Here is a 15,654-nt window from a genome sequence, read left to right as displayed (position 1 = left end):
TCTGTTGCTGAGGCTAGTCTTAAACTCCTGGGCTCAAGTGAGCCTCTTGCCTCAGCTTCCTACAGTGATTGGATTATAGGCGTAAGCCATCACACCCAGCGTGCATGTGCCATTAGTGTCATCCAAGGCAGCATTGCCACATCTAGTGTTGTGAAGCTTTCCCTCTATGTTTCTTCTGAAAGTTTTACAGATTTTTTATTTAAAAATTTATTGTTTATTTTATTTATTTATTTATTTTTGAGATGGAGTTTCGCTCTTGCTACCCAGACTGGAGTGCAATGGCGCAATCTCGGCTCACCGCAACCTCCGCCTCCTGGGTTCAGGCAATTCTCCTGCCTCAGCCTCCTGAGTAGCTGGGATTACAGGCATGTGCCACCATGCCCAGCTAATTTTTTGTATTTTTAGTAGAGATGGGGTTTCACCATGTTGACCAGGATGGTCTCGATCTCTTGACCTCGTGATCCACCCGCCTCGGCCTCCCAAAGTGCTGGGATTACAGGCTTGAGCCACCACACCCGGCCTGTTTATTTTTTATTACTAGCAGGTGGAAGTCAGATCTTCTAAGAGTTTTATAGTTTTCGGCCTCTCATTTACGTCTTTGATTCCTTGTGAGTTAATTTTTATATGGTATTAGATAAGGGTCTAACTTCATTCTTTTGCATGTGGATGTGCAGTTTCCCCAGCGTCACTGGTTGGAAAGGCTGTCCTTTCTCTATCAGATGGTCTTGGCGCTCTTCCCAAATCATTTGACTGTGCATGCCAGGGCTTCTTTCTGGGCTCTGTGTATTGAACTCAACATCACTTTTGAAGCTTTTCTATCCTATTTCTCAGGAGAGAATTAAATTTTTTGTACTCTTTTGCTATAAGAGTCTGCTTGATTTTATAAATGTTGTCATTTTCACTTTTGTGTAATTCTTTACTTTTTTTTTTTTTTTTTTTAATTTTTTCCAGAGAAGAGGAGGTATCCTGCAGTGGGCCTCTGTCCCAAAAACAAGCAGAATTTTTTCTTTCTCAACAGGTATGTTAATTCTGTAATTTATCATGACCTTCTCTTCTGGTCCTGTGACGCGGTCATGGCATAGGCCTGCTACGTGAGAAGGTTTCTTAGGGAATCTGTGTCAGCCTTTACTCTTGGTCCTCTCTGCCTCAGTGACGATGCACTTGTAGCTTTGTGCCCCTTCCTATTTTGTGTGTGATTTTATTTTTCTATTAAAATTATAATCCAGGTTCATTTAGTAATGATATATGACTAAAACTGTGTGATTTAAAAGACTTGCTTCCCTTCTCTCAACATTTTATTGTAAACATTTTCAAACATAAAGAGAGCCTGAAAAGCAATGTATGGTACCTGTTACTTCGATTCTACAATTAATATTATTTTCCTATTTATTACTTATCTAACCAACCTCTATCCAGCCACCATTTCATCTTTTTTTTTTTTTTTTTGAGACGGAGTTTCCCTCATGTTACCCGGGCTGGAGTGCAATGGTGCGATCTTGGCTCACCGCAACCTCCGCTTCCTGGGTTCAGGCAATTCTCCTGCCTCAGCCTCCCAAGTAGCTGGAATTACAGGCATGCGCCACCATGCCCAGCTAATTTTTTGTATTTTTAGTAGAGACAGGGTTTCACCATGTTGACCAGGATGGTCTCGATCTGTTGACCTCGTAATCCACCCGCCTCGGCCTCCCAAAGTGCTGTAATTACAGGCTTGAGCCACCGCGCCTGGCCCATTTCATCTTTTTAAAAATAAATAATTCCAGTTGCAGATAGTAATATACTTTGCTCCAAACATTTCTCTCTTTCTTTTTTTGAGACAGAAATCTCACTCTGTCGCCCATTCTAGAGCGTTGCCCAGGCTGGAGTGCAGTGACACAATCTCGGCTTACTGCAGCCTCTGCCTCCCGGGTTCAAGCTATTCTTGTACCTCATCCTCCCAAGTAGCTGGGATTACAGGCGTGCAGCATCACACTCAGCTAATTTATGTATTTTTAGTAGAGATGGGGTTTCACCACATTGGCTAGGCTGGTCTCCAACTCCCGACCTCAGGTGATCTTCCTACCTCAGCTTCCCAAAGTCCTGGGATTACAGGCGTGAGCCGTGGCGCCCAGTCAAAACTGGTTTTTCTTTTCTTTTTCTTTGCAACTGCATCTCACTATGTTGTTGCCCAGGCTGGAGTGTAGTGGTGTGATCTCAACTCGCTGCAACCTGTCTCTCAGTTTCAAGCAATTCTTGTGCCTCAGCCTCAGGAGTAGCTGGGACTACAGGTGCACGGCTCCATACCCAGTTAATTCATGTATTTTTAGTAGAGATGGGGTTTCACCATGTTGGCCAGGCTGGTCTTGAACTCTTGACCTGAAGTGATCTGCCTGCCTTGGCCTACCAAAATGTTTGGATTACACAACGTGAGCCATTGTGCTTGGCCACAGCCAAAGCTTATTTCTTTATTTTTTGAGACAGTCTCACTCTGTCACCGAGGCTGATGTGCAGTGGCATGATCTCAGCTCATTGCAGCCTCTGCCACTCGGGTTGAAGTGATTCTCCTGCCTCAGCCTCCTGAGTAGCTGGGATTACAGGTGTGTACCACCACACCAGGTAATTTTTGTAGTTTTAGTAGAGATGGGGTTTTGCCATGTTGGCCAGGCAGGTCTTGAACTTGTGACCTCAGGTGATCCACCCACCTTGGCCTCTCAAAGGGCTGGGATTACAGGTGTGGGCCGCTGTGCCCTGCCAGAACTTTCTAACATAAAAGTTGTGGAATACTTCAGAGGCAGAGGCAGGAGAATCTCTTGAACCTGAGAAGCAGTGGTTGCAGTGAGCTGAGATCACACCACTGCACTCCACCCTGGGCAACAAGAATAAAACTCCATCTTTTTTTTTTTTTTTTTTTGAGATGGAGTTTCGCTCTTGTTACCCAGGCCGGAGTGCAATGGTGCAATCTCGGTCCACCGCAACCTCTGCCTCCTGAGTTCAAGCAATTCTCCTACCTCAGCCTCCCAAGAAGCTGGGACTATAGGCACACGCCACCCATGCCCAGCTAATTTTTGTATTTTTAGTAGAGATGAGGTTTCACCATGTTGACCAGGATGGTCTCGATCTCTTGACCTTGTGATCCACCCGCCTCGGCCTCCCAAAGTGCTGGGATTATAGGCGTGAGCCACCATGCCTGGCCCAAAATTCCATCTTTTTTTTTTTTAGACGGAGTTTCGCTCTTGTTACCCAGGCTGGAATGCGATGGCACCATCTCCGCTCACCGCAACGCAACCTCCGCCTCCTGGGTTCAGGCAATTCTCCTGCCTCAGCCTCCCGAGTAGCTGGGATTACAGGCATGCGCCACTGTGCCCAGCTAATTTTTTGTATCTTTAGTAGAGACGGGGTTTCACCATTTCGACCAGGATGGTCTCGATCTCTCGACCTCGTGATCCACCCGCCTCGGCCTCCCAAAGTGCTAGGATTACAGGCGTGAGCCACTGCGCCCGGCCCCAAAACTCCATCTTAAAAAAAAAAAAAAAGGAAAGCTGTGGAAGAAAACATGTAAGAGAAGATAATTTGATTTTCAGATAAAAATTAAAAGCGTCTCCATGTCAAGACTTATTTTAACATAATTAACAGGCAAACAGGACGGGTGTGGTGTCCCACGCCTATAATCCAAGCACTTTGGGAGGCCCAGGTGGCAGAACATTTGAGGTCAGGAGTTTGAGCCTGACCAGCATGGTGAAATCCCGTCTCTATTTAAATACAAAAATTAGCTGGGCATGGTGGCACGTGCCTGTAGTTCCAGCCACTTGGGAGGCTGAGGCAGGTGGATCACCTGAGGTCAGGAGTTCGAGACCAGCCTATCCAATATGGTGAAGCACTGTCTACTAAAAATACAAAAAATTAGCCAGGTGTGGTGGTGGACACCTGTAATACCAGCTACTTGGGAAGCTGAGGCAGGAGAATCTCTTGAATCTGGCAAGTGGAGGTTGCAGTGAGCCAAGATTGTGCCACTGTACTCCAGCCTGGGCAACAGAGCAAGACTCTGTCTCTAAAAAAAGAAAAAAAAAAGAAATCATATTTTCTGAGACTATTTGATGATGAGACAAAGTTTACAGTATTAAAATAATAGAATTAAAGTTACATATCATATTCTGATTTTGTTAAAAATATAATGCGTTGGCTGGGCGAGGTGGCTCACACCTGTAAGCCCAGCGCTTTGGGAGGCTGAGGCGGGCGGATCATGAGGTCAAGAGATTGAGAACATCCTGGCCAACATGGTGAAACTCCATCTCTCCTAAAAATGCAAAAATTAGCTGAATATGGGGGCGCACGCCTGTAGTTCCAGCTACTTGGGAGGCTGAGGCAGGAGAATTGATTGAACCAGGGAGCCAGAAGTTGCAGTGAGCCAAGATCACACCACTGCACTCCAGCCTGGTGACTGAGTGAAAATCTGTCTAAAAAAAAAAAATTATGTGTATACACAATATAGGTTTATAATATGGCTGTATTATAAAGTTAATGTGTATACACATTATATTTTTAACAAAATTAGAATATGACATGTAACTTATGTATATATACACACATACATACAGAACAAAGATAATATACACTAAAATATTAATAATGTTGTTTCTGGGCGGTGTGATTGCAGAAGATTTTTGCTTTCTTCTGTAGCTTTTCTGTATTTTTAGTTTTTTTTTCTCCATACTATGCCTACATAATAATTTTTTTTTTCTTTTGAGACGAAACTTTGCTCTGTTGCCCAGGCTGGTGTGCTATGGTACGATCTTGGCTCACTGTAACATCTGCCTCCTGGATTCAAGCTATTCTCCTGCCTCAGCCTCCCGAGTAGCTGGGATTGCAGACACTTGCCACCATGCCCGGCTAATTTTTTGTATTTTTAGTAGAGATGGGGTTTCACTGTGTTATCCAGGATGGTCTCAATTTCCTGACCTCAGGTGATCCACCCACCCCGGCCTCCCAAAGTGTTGGGATTCCAGGCATGAGCCACTGAGCCTGGCCGATAATTTTCTATAATGATATAAATTAACAATAGAATTAAAATGATTTTTACTGAAAAAAATTTTTTGTAAATAAATTACTGTCTTTAAATAGAGATGAGGTCTCAGTATATTGCCCAGATTGTTCTTGAACTCCTGGGCTCAGGCGATACTCCTGCCTCAGCCTCTGCCTCCCAAAGTGTTGGGATTACGTGCATCAACCACCATGCCCTGCCCTTAGAAATTACTTTACTTACAGAAATACTCATCAAGGTAAAATTGGAGTAAAGTGTCTATAGCCCAGTTAAATATAAACATTTAATTTGCAGCTAATTTTCTACATATTTCATATAATTGTTGCTGATATCACTTGTATGAAACAAATATATAGGGGTGGGACAAGGCACCTGACTCCCATAAGGCCCTATGCAGGCACTGGAGGTACAGCAAGAAGTAAAGATGTTACCTGCCTGAAAGGAGCTTACAGTCTGGGGTGGGGTCAGACTAGCAATTTTACTATAGTTTGATAGTGCTACAGGAAGGGTCAGTGCAGAGGGCTTATGGGAGCATGTAGGGGCTTATAGGATCTCACCTCATCTAGAAGGTGAAAGAAGCAGGTGGCCCGGAGGATGAGCTAGGCGTGGGTGTGGGTTTGCTTAGCTAGGGGTAGCATGTGGCTGGGGAGTAATGGGTGGGAGGCTTCATGTTTCTGAAAGAGGAAACAGTGTTGTGTATGGTCAAGAGGAGAGCATGTGCAGGGTCCACCTTCAGTGTACCTGGAGTGAGGGAAGGCCAGCTAAGGCTGGCGAGATGAGGGGCCAGAGCCTGAAGGACCTTTGTAGAAAAGAAAATAATCAGGTGATACTAGTGAGTATATCTTTTCATATGTTTCTTGACCATTTCTTTCTACTAAGTTACCATTTTTAAATTTCAGGCCTCTTTGCTAAAGAATGATGAGACTAAGGCCCTCACTCCAGCTTCCTTGCAGAAGGAATTAAACAATTTGTTGAAATTTAATCCTGATTTTGCTGAAGCGGTAAGTCTTTCCTAGAATTTGTTGCTGTGTTGGAAAGGAATGACAAGGCTACTTTTTTTTTTTTTTTGGAGATGGAATCTTGCTTTGTCGCCAGGTTGAAGTACAGTGGGGTGATGATCTCAGCTCACTGCAACCTCCAACTCCTGCGTTCGAGCAATTCTCCTGCCTCAGCCTCCATAGTAGCTGGGATTACAGGCACGTGTCACCACATCCAGCTAATTTTTGTACATTTAGTAGAGATGGGGTTTTACCATGTTGGCCAGAATGGCCTTGATCTCCTGAGCTCGTTATCTGCCCGCCTCGGCCTCCCAAAGTGCTGGGAATACAGGTTTGAGCCACCATGCCCAGCTAATTTTTGTACTTTTAGTAGAGACGGGGTTTCATCGTGTTGGCCAGGCTGGTCTCCTGATCTCGGGTGATTCCCTGCCTCAGCCTCCCAAAGTGCTGGGATGACAAACATGAGTCATCATGCCCAGCCCAAACGACAGTTTTGAGGCTGAAAAACTCTTTACCTTTCTCCTCTTTTTAAAGTTCCAATAATGCCATTCCTTAATGGATTTTTTTTACTCGGAAAATTTTCTTGATAATATTTGAATGTAGAAATGTATCGATTTTGCTTCCTAGTAACTGAGATCTGCCTGTTGGGGAAGTTTCAGTGACTAAAAAAAAAATGAAAATAATTAACTTAGTAAACTAGTAAATCTCAATGTGTTTTAACTTGTACATTAATAAAAATTTTATAATTTGTGTATGAATTCAGGTTTTAGGATCTTTAAATTTGAATACTCAGTTTTCCTTGATAATTTGAACTCGGTAAGGCCCACTATTCTCCTCTATCACCCATGTAACCAGTGGCAGAGTAGAGTATATTTAAGATAAAATTGACACAAATACTAATGGAACTCCCATTTTTAATTTGTGGAGTCCCTCTAGGGGAATGTGTCTAGAAGCTGTTTTATTCTGCCTCTAGAGAAAAGATTAAGCTAAATTATGACCATCTTACTAGAAGGGCATGGGAGACACTAGTGTTTGTAGCCAGTGAAACTCTCAGCAGTTGTCTGACCCAAGAGATAGTTACAGCATTTAAAATACGTCGATTATTTCTTGTTTTAGCATTATCTCAGCTACTTAAACAACCTCCGTGTCCAAGATGTTTTCAGTTCAACACACAGCCTCCTTCATTATTTTGATCGTCTGATTCTTACTGGCGCTGAAAGCAAAAGTAATGGGGAGGAGGGCTATGGCCGGAGCCTGAGATACGCCGCTCTGAATCTTGCTGCCCTGCACTGCCGCTTCGGTCACTAGTAAGTTTATAATAGACTTTCGTCCATGCACAAATTGAATTAATTGATGACAATAAAGGATCTGCTATTTTGTGGAGAAAAAAAGGGAAAAGAAATGTAAGAAATGAACTCTCGAATGTTAATTGTGATGCATTTTAAAAAACATGTATTTTTTAAAAAGAAGAAAAGAAAGAAACCCATCAACCTGGACTAGTTGATAACTTCCATACAGGGAACTTTTTTCTGCACTGGAACGAAGTTAATGAAAACCTTCTGCCTAAATAGTCTGCCCCCTGGTGTCCTCATTTAGCATTGCTGTCTTAGTGCCTGGCCTCTTTCATTACTTCCAAGAACAACAGGCCATTCAGCGAAAAGGAAATTAGGTCATTAGGCCAGAGAGTCCCTAAAGGATTTTTTGGAGGTAAAAAAAATGGGGATGGCAGCTATTTTTAGTATTTCAAAAAGCCAAAAGGCACTTGTGCCTTTACTGGATGAAAGACTACATAGGCTTACTAAAAGTCACGTTTGCTTTTGAATAGAATTCAGGCAGCTCAGTCAGGTGACACTGGTTTATACTGCTGCCTCCGTATGCCTGTGTTTTCAATGAATAGAAATAGGAAAATTGATCAGTTTTTTTTAGTAAATAGAATTAAGTAGATAAAGCAACTTTCAGAACATGGAGACTATCTTGGAAATAATGAAATAATGTGAATAATGGTGAAAGGTGGGAAATTACTAATTGAAAGATCCCTTCACCCCGCTCCTGCCCTGTGGCTTTTTCCCAGTTGAGAGAAGTGTGGTCTCTGCTATAGGCATCTTTGAATACAGACCATAGCGTGTATTAGTGGGAGTATAGTGTCCACAGTTCAGTAATTGAGACTTCTATCCCTTTCTGTGTGTGTCAGGCAACACCCAGGGAATTCTTTTTATTTCTGGTTGTCAGGTTTTTGTTTTTAAGAGACACGGTCTCACTCTGTCACCCAGGGTGGAGTGCAGTGATGTGATCATAGCTAACTGTACCCTCAAACTCCTGGGCTCAAGCAAGCAGTCCATCTCAGCCTCCTGAGTCGCTATGACTAAGGCATGCACCACAATGCCCAGACTGGTCTCAAACTCCTGGCTTCAAGCAGTTCTCCCACCTTGGCCTTCCAAAGTGCTGAGATTACAAGTGTGAAGCACTGGGCCCACCCAGTTGTCAGGTTTTAAAAGGGACATAGACAAACCAAGTCTTGTGTGGGGAACTGTCTCAGGGTGTTGAGACATTCAAAGCTGTATCATATAGATAAGGTGGGAGGGAGGTGAGAGGTTCATCCTGGAGAAAAATGTCTTATCCAAGCATGTGTTTGACATCTTCATGTCGTAAAAGGTCACGTGAAAAGAGCTTAGATTACCCGAGGGTATGGGTACTGGGCAAGATTGAGAGCTGGTAAATAAGTATAAGTTAGAGGACAAGATATTTCTGCTCATTGTAAGGAAGCAGTTTCCCCTTATAGAACCCTCTGAGGAAGGCATCAGTGGGGTGCTCAGACCAAGGGTGTCCTTAAGGGCATTCAAACATCAGATCGAGAGTTGTATCCAAAAATGTTTAAGGCTCCTCAAAACTGTGATTTTTGTGACAGTCCGTGATATCTTGTAATAACTAACTTCTTTTGGTCTTCCCAGATTTAATGACCTCTTGATCAGAGCCTTTCTTTCATTTTTTTATGTACTGAAAAGTAATAGCAATGCCATTTTTAATATTTGCCAGTAACCTGTTTAACTTAGTTAGGAACTGCTTCCCCTGGGGGTTAGAAATTTGTGTACAGCCTTCTGGATACAAATAATCTTTTGATGAACAGAATTTCTTCTTTTTATTTTTAAAAATATAGAGACAAGTTCTTGCCATGTTGCCCAGGTTGTTCTTGAACACCTAGCCTCAAGTGAGCCTCCCACCTTGGCCTCCCAGAGTGCTGGGATTACAGGTGTAAACTGCTGCACCCAGCTCAGAATTTGTTTATGTTCAGTATTATCAATGGATAGACAGCTAATGGCACAGAATATAAATGAGAAAAGGTCGATTTTTATTAATGTGCACATTTTTCTTAATTCTTGATTGACTCAGGCCCAGGCTTCTTTGTTTCTGGTCCTGGATCTATGGGCCTGTGTAAATCTTTGTCTCTTAGCTAAAAGGATTTCTTGAAAATCCTTGTAGTTCTTTACTGAGCATTTACTGTGTACTAGGCACTAGGGATAGTTACTAGGGATACAGCAGTGAAAATGGAAAAAAAACCTCTTATAGAGCTTATCTCAGGGGAGATAGGGAAAAAACAATGTTAAGCATAGTTGTAATATGTCTTGTAGTGAGAGACCAGGTTAAGGGGTTAGAAATGGTGGTGAAGGGCTCTTGTTTTCCTAAGTAACATTGTTACTCCATCACCTTCTCCTTTAATTTGTAAAATCTCTGTTTAAACATAAAGATAGCAGGTCAGCCCTCCTTGATCTCTGTCAACTTAATATTTGAACAGAGATTTAAAGGAAAAAAAATTACAGAAGTGGGATTCCTCAAAATACTTCTTAAAACTAGCTTTGGGCTGGGCACCATGGCTCATGCCTGTAATCCCAGCAGTTTGGGAGGCCAAAGAAGGAGGATCGGTTGAGGCCAGACGTTCAAGAGCAGCCTGGGGAACATAGACTGTATCTCCTTAAAAAAATTAGCTGGGCATGATGGTGTGAGCCTGTAGTCCCAGTTACTTGGGAGGCTGAGGCAGAAGGATTGCTTGAGGCCAGGAGTTTACCAGCCTGGGGAACATAGTGAGACTCTATCTCTATTTAAAATAAAATTAGCCAAGCATGGTGGTGAGCTCCTGTAGTCCCAGCTACTCAGGAGGCTGAGGTCCAGTGCTTGAGGCCAGGAATTCAAGGCTGCAGCGAGCTAGGATTGTGCCACTGAACAGCATCCTGGGTGACAGAGGGAGACCCTGTCTCTAAGGTAGTTTTGAAAAAATGATAAAAGTAACAAATGCACATAGTAAGAAAAGAATTCAGATAATGCAGAAGGGAATGCCATGAAAAGTAAAATATTATGTCCTCTCCTTGCCTTTCCCCTCAGCAGTGAACCTTTCAAATAAACATCTTAGGAGCAGAGATAAAAGCCTTTGCTTTATGTCCTTTTCGTAGAAATTCCCCTTAGAAGAGACATGTCCTATATTTCCCTGTTGGTGTTTTTTGCTTCTGGGGTTGGGGCACGCCTCTGAGAGAATAAGCCCAGAAATAGTTACAGCTTCCAACCCAGAGACCTCCACTCGGATGACTGTGTACAAATGACTTCCTGCTACGGTTGCTTATGCATGTTTGTGATTGTTAATCGGATATTATTAATGTTTAGTCTGTCATTAGTCAACAGGCAGAGCTCGCCCTGCAGGAGGCAATTAGGATTGCCCAGGAGTCCAACGATCACGTGTGTCTCCAGCACTGTTTGGTGAGGCCATCCTCTGGTCTTGGGAGTTTTGTTCACGGGTTGAGTTGGCCTCCACAAGGCCCTATTTGAATTGGGTTGTTTTGCAGTTGGAACAAAGATCTTCAGCAGCAACAGGGAACTAGTGAGGTGCTTGTGGGAATTCAGAAAGGGCAACCTATCTATACTTGTCTTTCTTAATTCATGACATCTGTTTTGCTTTTGCCATAAATCCGGAAAGAAGAGAAAACCTTTATTACATTTAGCACTGGCATTAACAGAAACGTGTATGCTGCACTTAGTAACCGGTGAGATACTGTCCTGTAATAGCCAAATCGCCAAGCACAAGTAGAACACAGAAGGTACTTAACAAGCACCTGAGAATCTTACTTCTCAGTTAAAGGCCATATAAAGGCTTCATTCTTTTTTTCTGAAACACCTGCCACTCAAAGGCTGCCAGGTGAAGCAGATCAGTGACTCATTTATTTCAGTCTGGTTTTAATGGTGTTGATTTGTTTGACAGGTCTCATTTAGATTCTTGATATTTCTTGTATTTGAGATACAAGAAATATCAAGTATTTTGTCCCTTTTAAATTATTTCTTTTGAGCACATTGATATTTCACTAGAACATTAGCTGTTGCCATCGTTATGACATATTGTGATGATTTCTCTTGCCAGAGCTGGCTTTATGTGCTGGGGCAGAAGAGATCCGATAGCTATGTTCTGCTGGAGCATTCTGTGAAGAAGGCAGTACATTTTGGGTTACCGGTAAGGCTCATCTTTCTGTGAGATTGTTTCCGTAAATGGTCGAGCCTTTGTCTCTTTTTCTGCCCACCTCTGTCATGAACCAGCGATAGATTTAGAATGGGTTTCAAAGTGTGGTTTTATTCCTGGCAGTTTTGTGTGACTTTAATTATTAACCACTAAATTCTGCGTGGTAGGTTTCTCTCTGTTCCCTGTATTCTAATAACATCTGTGGAACTTCCCTTTATCAACTCCATGAGAGATCTTTGTTTAGTTTATTGAGCAACATTAATTTAGCACATAGTCACTTAGAAAATTTTAGCAAAGGATTTTTGTTTCTTTTTTTTTTTTTTTTTTAGACAGAGTCTTGCTCTGTCGTCTAGGCTGGAGTGCAGTGGCATGATCTTGGCTCACTGCAGTCTCCACCTCAATTCTCTGCCTCAGCGTCCCGAGTAGCTGGGATTACAGGCGCCTACTACCACGCCTGGCTAATTTTTTGTATTTTTAGTAGAGACAGGGTTTCACCATCTTGGCCAGGCTGGTCTTGAACTCCTGACCTCTTGATCCACCCATCTCAGCTTCCCAAAGTGCTGGGGTTATAGGTGTGAGCCATGGTGCCTGGCCAGCAAAGGCTTATTTTTAAACCAGGGATTGGTGAACTTTACAGGCCTTGCGCCAAATCTGGCTTTTTGCCTACTTAGGGTATCCAGGCTGAGTGGATTTTACATTTTTAAGTGATGGAAGAAAAAAATCAACAACAGAGAAAAAATATGTGACAAAACCAAATGTGGCCTGAAAAAAATCTAAATTATTTACTCTTTGGCCCTTTATAAACCGAACAAGTTTGCTGATCCTTGTTTTAAACTATAAACAAAGCCAGGAACCAGTAAACCTGACAGGCACATTTATCCTTTCTCATTTTGACTGACAGAGAAGGCCATGAATTACAGTCCTCAATGACATACACAGAGGGGTATTGAAAAGGCAAATCTGGCCCGGTGTGGTGGGGAGGCCAAGGCTGGTAGATCACCTGAGGTCAGGAGTTCGAGACCAGCCTGGCCAAGATGGTGAAACCCTGTCTCTACTAAAAATACAAAATTAGCTGGTGTGGTGGCACATGCCTGTGATCCCAGCTACTTAGGAGGCTGAGGCAGGAGAATCACTTGAACCTGGGAGGTGGAGATTGCAGTGAGCTGAGATTACGCCACTGTACTCCAGCCTGGGCAACAAGAGAAACTCCATTTAAAAAAAAAAAAAAGGCATATTTACACCCATGAAGCACAAGCTTGGAGAACCTTATTCTCTCTCAGAAACACGAACTGAAAACGAGACCATAGGCATAGGACTGCTTAAGCATTCTGTCTCATGAAGTTTGTGACAGACTTCAGTAAAATGGAAAGTAATTATGTGTAATTTAATGTATACCTTGAAAATCTATAACTTGTCCATGTGATTCACTTAGATGTACAGAATTGATTATAATGACAGAAATGGCTCCTCGAAGTAAGTGTAGGCTTAACTACAACTTTTGCCATGAATTTAGCTGGCATTTTTTAGTTGCGCTTTCATCCTTGAAGATGACACCAAAAGTTAATGACAAGATGATTCTGTTGCTCATGATAGGCATCCTTTTTTGATCTCCTATTACATATGTGCGCAGCACTGTTTGACATCTATTATTTCATTGTAATCCTTACGATAATTCTTTATGATAGGTTTGATGCCCATTTTACAGATGAGGAAGCTGAGGCTTAGCTAAGAAGCTAAGTGACTGGCCCTAAGTCACACAGTAAGTAGCAGAGGCAGTGTTTAAGTCCAGGTCCATCTAATGCCAAAGCCCTGCTGGCTCTTTCCCGTGTACCCTCTGCCTCTCTCCCAGACCCAGTTTTTCAGGAACACATCTCGTATGGATCAGGGTTAAGGCCAGGTTATAGGTACTTTCCTTTTAAAGAGTGCTGTCACTGTGCATGTGCTGAAATGTGAAATCCACCACATTTCTGAAGAGCAAAACAAATTCTGTCATGTAATCTCTATCTTGGGTCGTGGGTATATCTGTCCCCTTAGTACCTCGCCTCCCTGGGAATACAGTCCCTTGTTCAACAGAGAGCTTTTGCTGGGAAGACGGCAAACAAGCTGATGGATGCCCTAAAGGACTCCGACCTCCTGCACTGGAAACACAGCCTGTCAGAGCTCATCGATATCAGCATTGCACAGAAAACGGCCATATGGAGGCTGTATGGCCGCAGGTAGGTCTCCCAAGGCCCTGAGGGTGTGTGAATCCTTTAGAAAGAAGCAGGAGCTAGCAAACTGGTTCTGTGAAAGGCCATACACACAAGATTTCCCCCGCTTGGGTAGAAGTTGTTACTGCAGAGGATTAGACAAAATGTTTTAGACTATAAAATACAAAATGTTTTAGACTATAAAATACAAAATGTTTTAGACTATAAAACATTTTGTATTTTGCACAGACTGAAAAGTTGTCTCCCGTGCATGTTCCTTCTTACTCCTCCCCACCACTCTGAGGTAGCGGGTGGGTGCTCTCCATGCTGGGAGAGTAAACCGAGGTTCACACATCTGGTCCACCTGAGATCACAAACATAGTTAACAAGTGACAAAGGACTCAAACCCATGTCATCTGACTCCCAAGCACCAGGCTCCTCTGCTTTGTGGCAGGAACCTTTCTTCCTGTTCATAGGAGGCATGATCCATAGTTGCTCTAGTTGAGGGTACCCTGAACCCCAAAGCTATTGTGTAAAGGAAGTTGCTGTTCTGTTAACCCAGGTGTTTCCTGTAGAATATTTTCAGCCTCTTGCATACTTTCCCCATTTAGCCACTGTTAGCCTGGAAGTAAACGTTGTTGCCGGATTTGAATCCTGGAGTTCTGTTGCTGCCTCACCCCTCACTTAGACAGGCTGTTTCTAGGAATTCAGTAATGAAAGGAAGTGCCTTTTTTACCAGTCTTGTTTTTGTATTTCAGATAATTTTTTGGCACGATGTGCTCTGAAACAGCTGCAGACACTGGCCACTGCTTACATTGCCAGAGCAGCCTGTGCCAGGATGGCATCGGGTCTGAATTTACCCGTGAAAACTAATTCACATACTGTGACTGCAGGGAACCTGGGGTGGGGGTGGGGGGTCTGGGAGCACACACTCCCAGCTGTGCCCTAACCATGACATGTCTCCTCGGGCTGCACATCCAAGATGCTCTTCTGCTTTTCTTATCCTGAGGGCAGGGTTGCTGGCACTGGGAGGCAGCTGCTCCCAAGAAAGCCAGAGCCTTCGAGGGGTTTGGCTTTATGCCTCCACTCAAGATAGCTGATGGGCATGGCCCAAGGGCAGCCAGGTCTGCTGCTGAAAGGAAATCCTATTCCCTCTCCCCACCCAGCACCATGGCGCTGCAGCAGGCCCAGATGTTGCTGAGCATGAACAGCCTGGAGGCGGTAAACGCGGGCGTGCAGCAGAACAACACGGAGTCCTTTGCTGTCGCACTCTGCCACCTCGCAGAGCTACATGCGGAGCAGGTAGGCAGGTGGCCAGTCCCACGTGCTTCTGGGGCAATGGAAGCTCTACCATTTCTTTCCTTCAGTGCTTGAGAAAAGCACTGGACATGTCTTGGACAGATCTGCTCAATGCTGTGGCTGAAACAGTGAAATCCCACCAGTGGAAGTGGACCAAGCACGGAGTCTGCAAAGTTGATTGAATTTAGGGTCTTTTTTGGCATCAGTGAAGGGAATTCTAAGAGGCCAGCTAGATTCACGTACTAAGGAAATAAAAAGGATTCTTTGACATTTAAGGTAGTAGAGGTTCTTGTGTTTTAGGAGAGAGGAGAGTATAATAGAAGCATAGCTAAAATCATAATATAATAACTAACGTTTGTTGCAAATTGGTTCTGTGCCAATCCCTACGCCTCTTGCATGTGTACCGTCTTATGGAATCCACCTCATGGGTCAGGTGTGTTGTTATCTCCATTTCACAGAACAAAAGACTGAGGTCCTGGGAGCTAAATCCTGTACTTAACACCTGTAAATGTCAGAGGCGGGTCTCCAACCCAAACCTGGTTGACTCCAAAGGACAGTGGGAATGGGGCATAATCTTGATGACTTGCACCCCAAGTAATTTTATGAGATTCTCGTTATAAAGGATCAATTAAAGTATTGCTTATGCTACTGTAGGCTTTG

General features: G+C 43.4%; 1 protein-coding gene across 4 annotated transcripts in view; it reads left to right on the top strand.

Annotated features, from left to right (window-relative positions):
- ANAPC5 (anaphase promoting complex subunit 5) overlaps positions 1–15,654 on the top strand; it is a 46,547-nt gene that overhangs the window by 14,270 nt on the left and 16,623 nt on the right. For 2 of the 4 annotated variants that reach the window (XM_078337478.1, XM_009004799.4), the window contains exons 5-11: positions 952–1,018; positions 5,914–6,015; positions 7,129–7,319; positions 10,674–10,755; positions 11,411–11,500; positions 13,580–13,722; positions 14,862–14,997. In XM_078337478.1, the coding sequence (XP_078193604.1) occupies positions 952–1,018; positions 5,914–6,015; positions 7,129–7,319; positions 10,674–10,755; positions 11,411–11,500; positions 13,580–13,722; positions 14,862–14,997 (811 nt within the window). Of the gene's footprint in view, positions 1–951; positions 1,019–5,913; positions 6,016–7,128; positions 7,320–10,673; positions 10,756–11,410; positions 11,501–13,540; positions 13,723–14,861; positions 14,998–15,654 lie in introns of all 4 variants that reach the window. The other 2 variants (XM_078337476.1, XM_002753101.4) reach the window with 1 other exon arrangement.

The sequence above is a fragment of the Callithrix jacchus genome, chromosome 9, assembly GCF_049354715.1.
Source record: "Callithrix jacchus isolate 240 chromosome 9, calJac240_pri, whole genome shotgun sequence".
NCBI lineage: Eukaryota > Metazoa > Chordata > Mammalia > Primates > Cebidae > Callithrix > Callithrix jacchus.
This window is presented reverse-complemented; position numbering and strand designations above follow the sequence as displayed.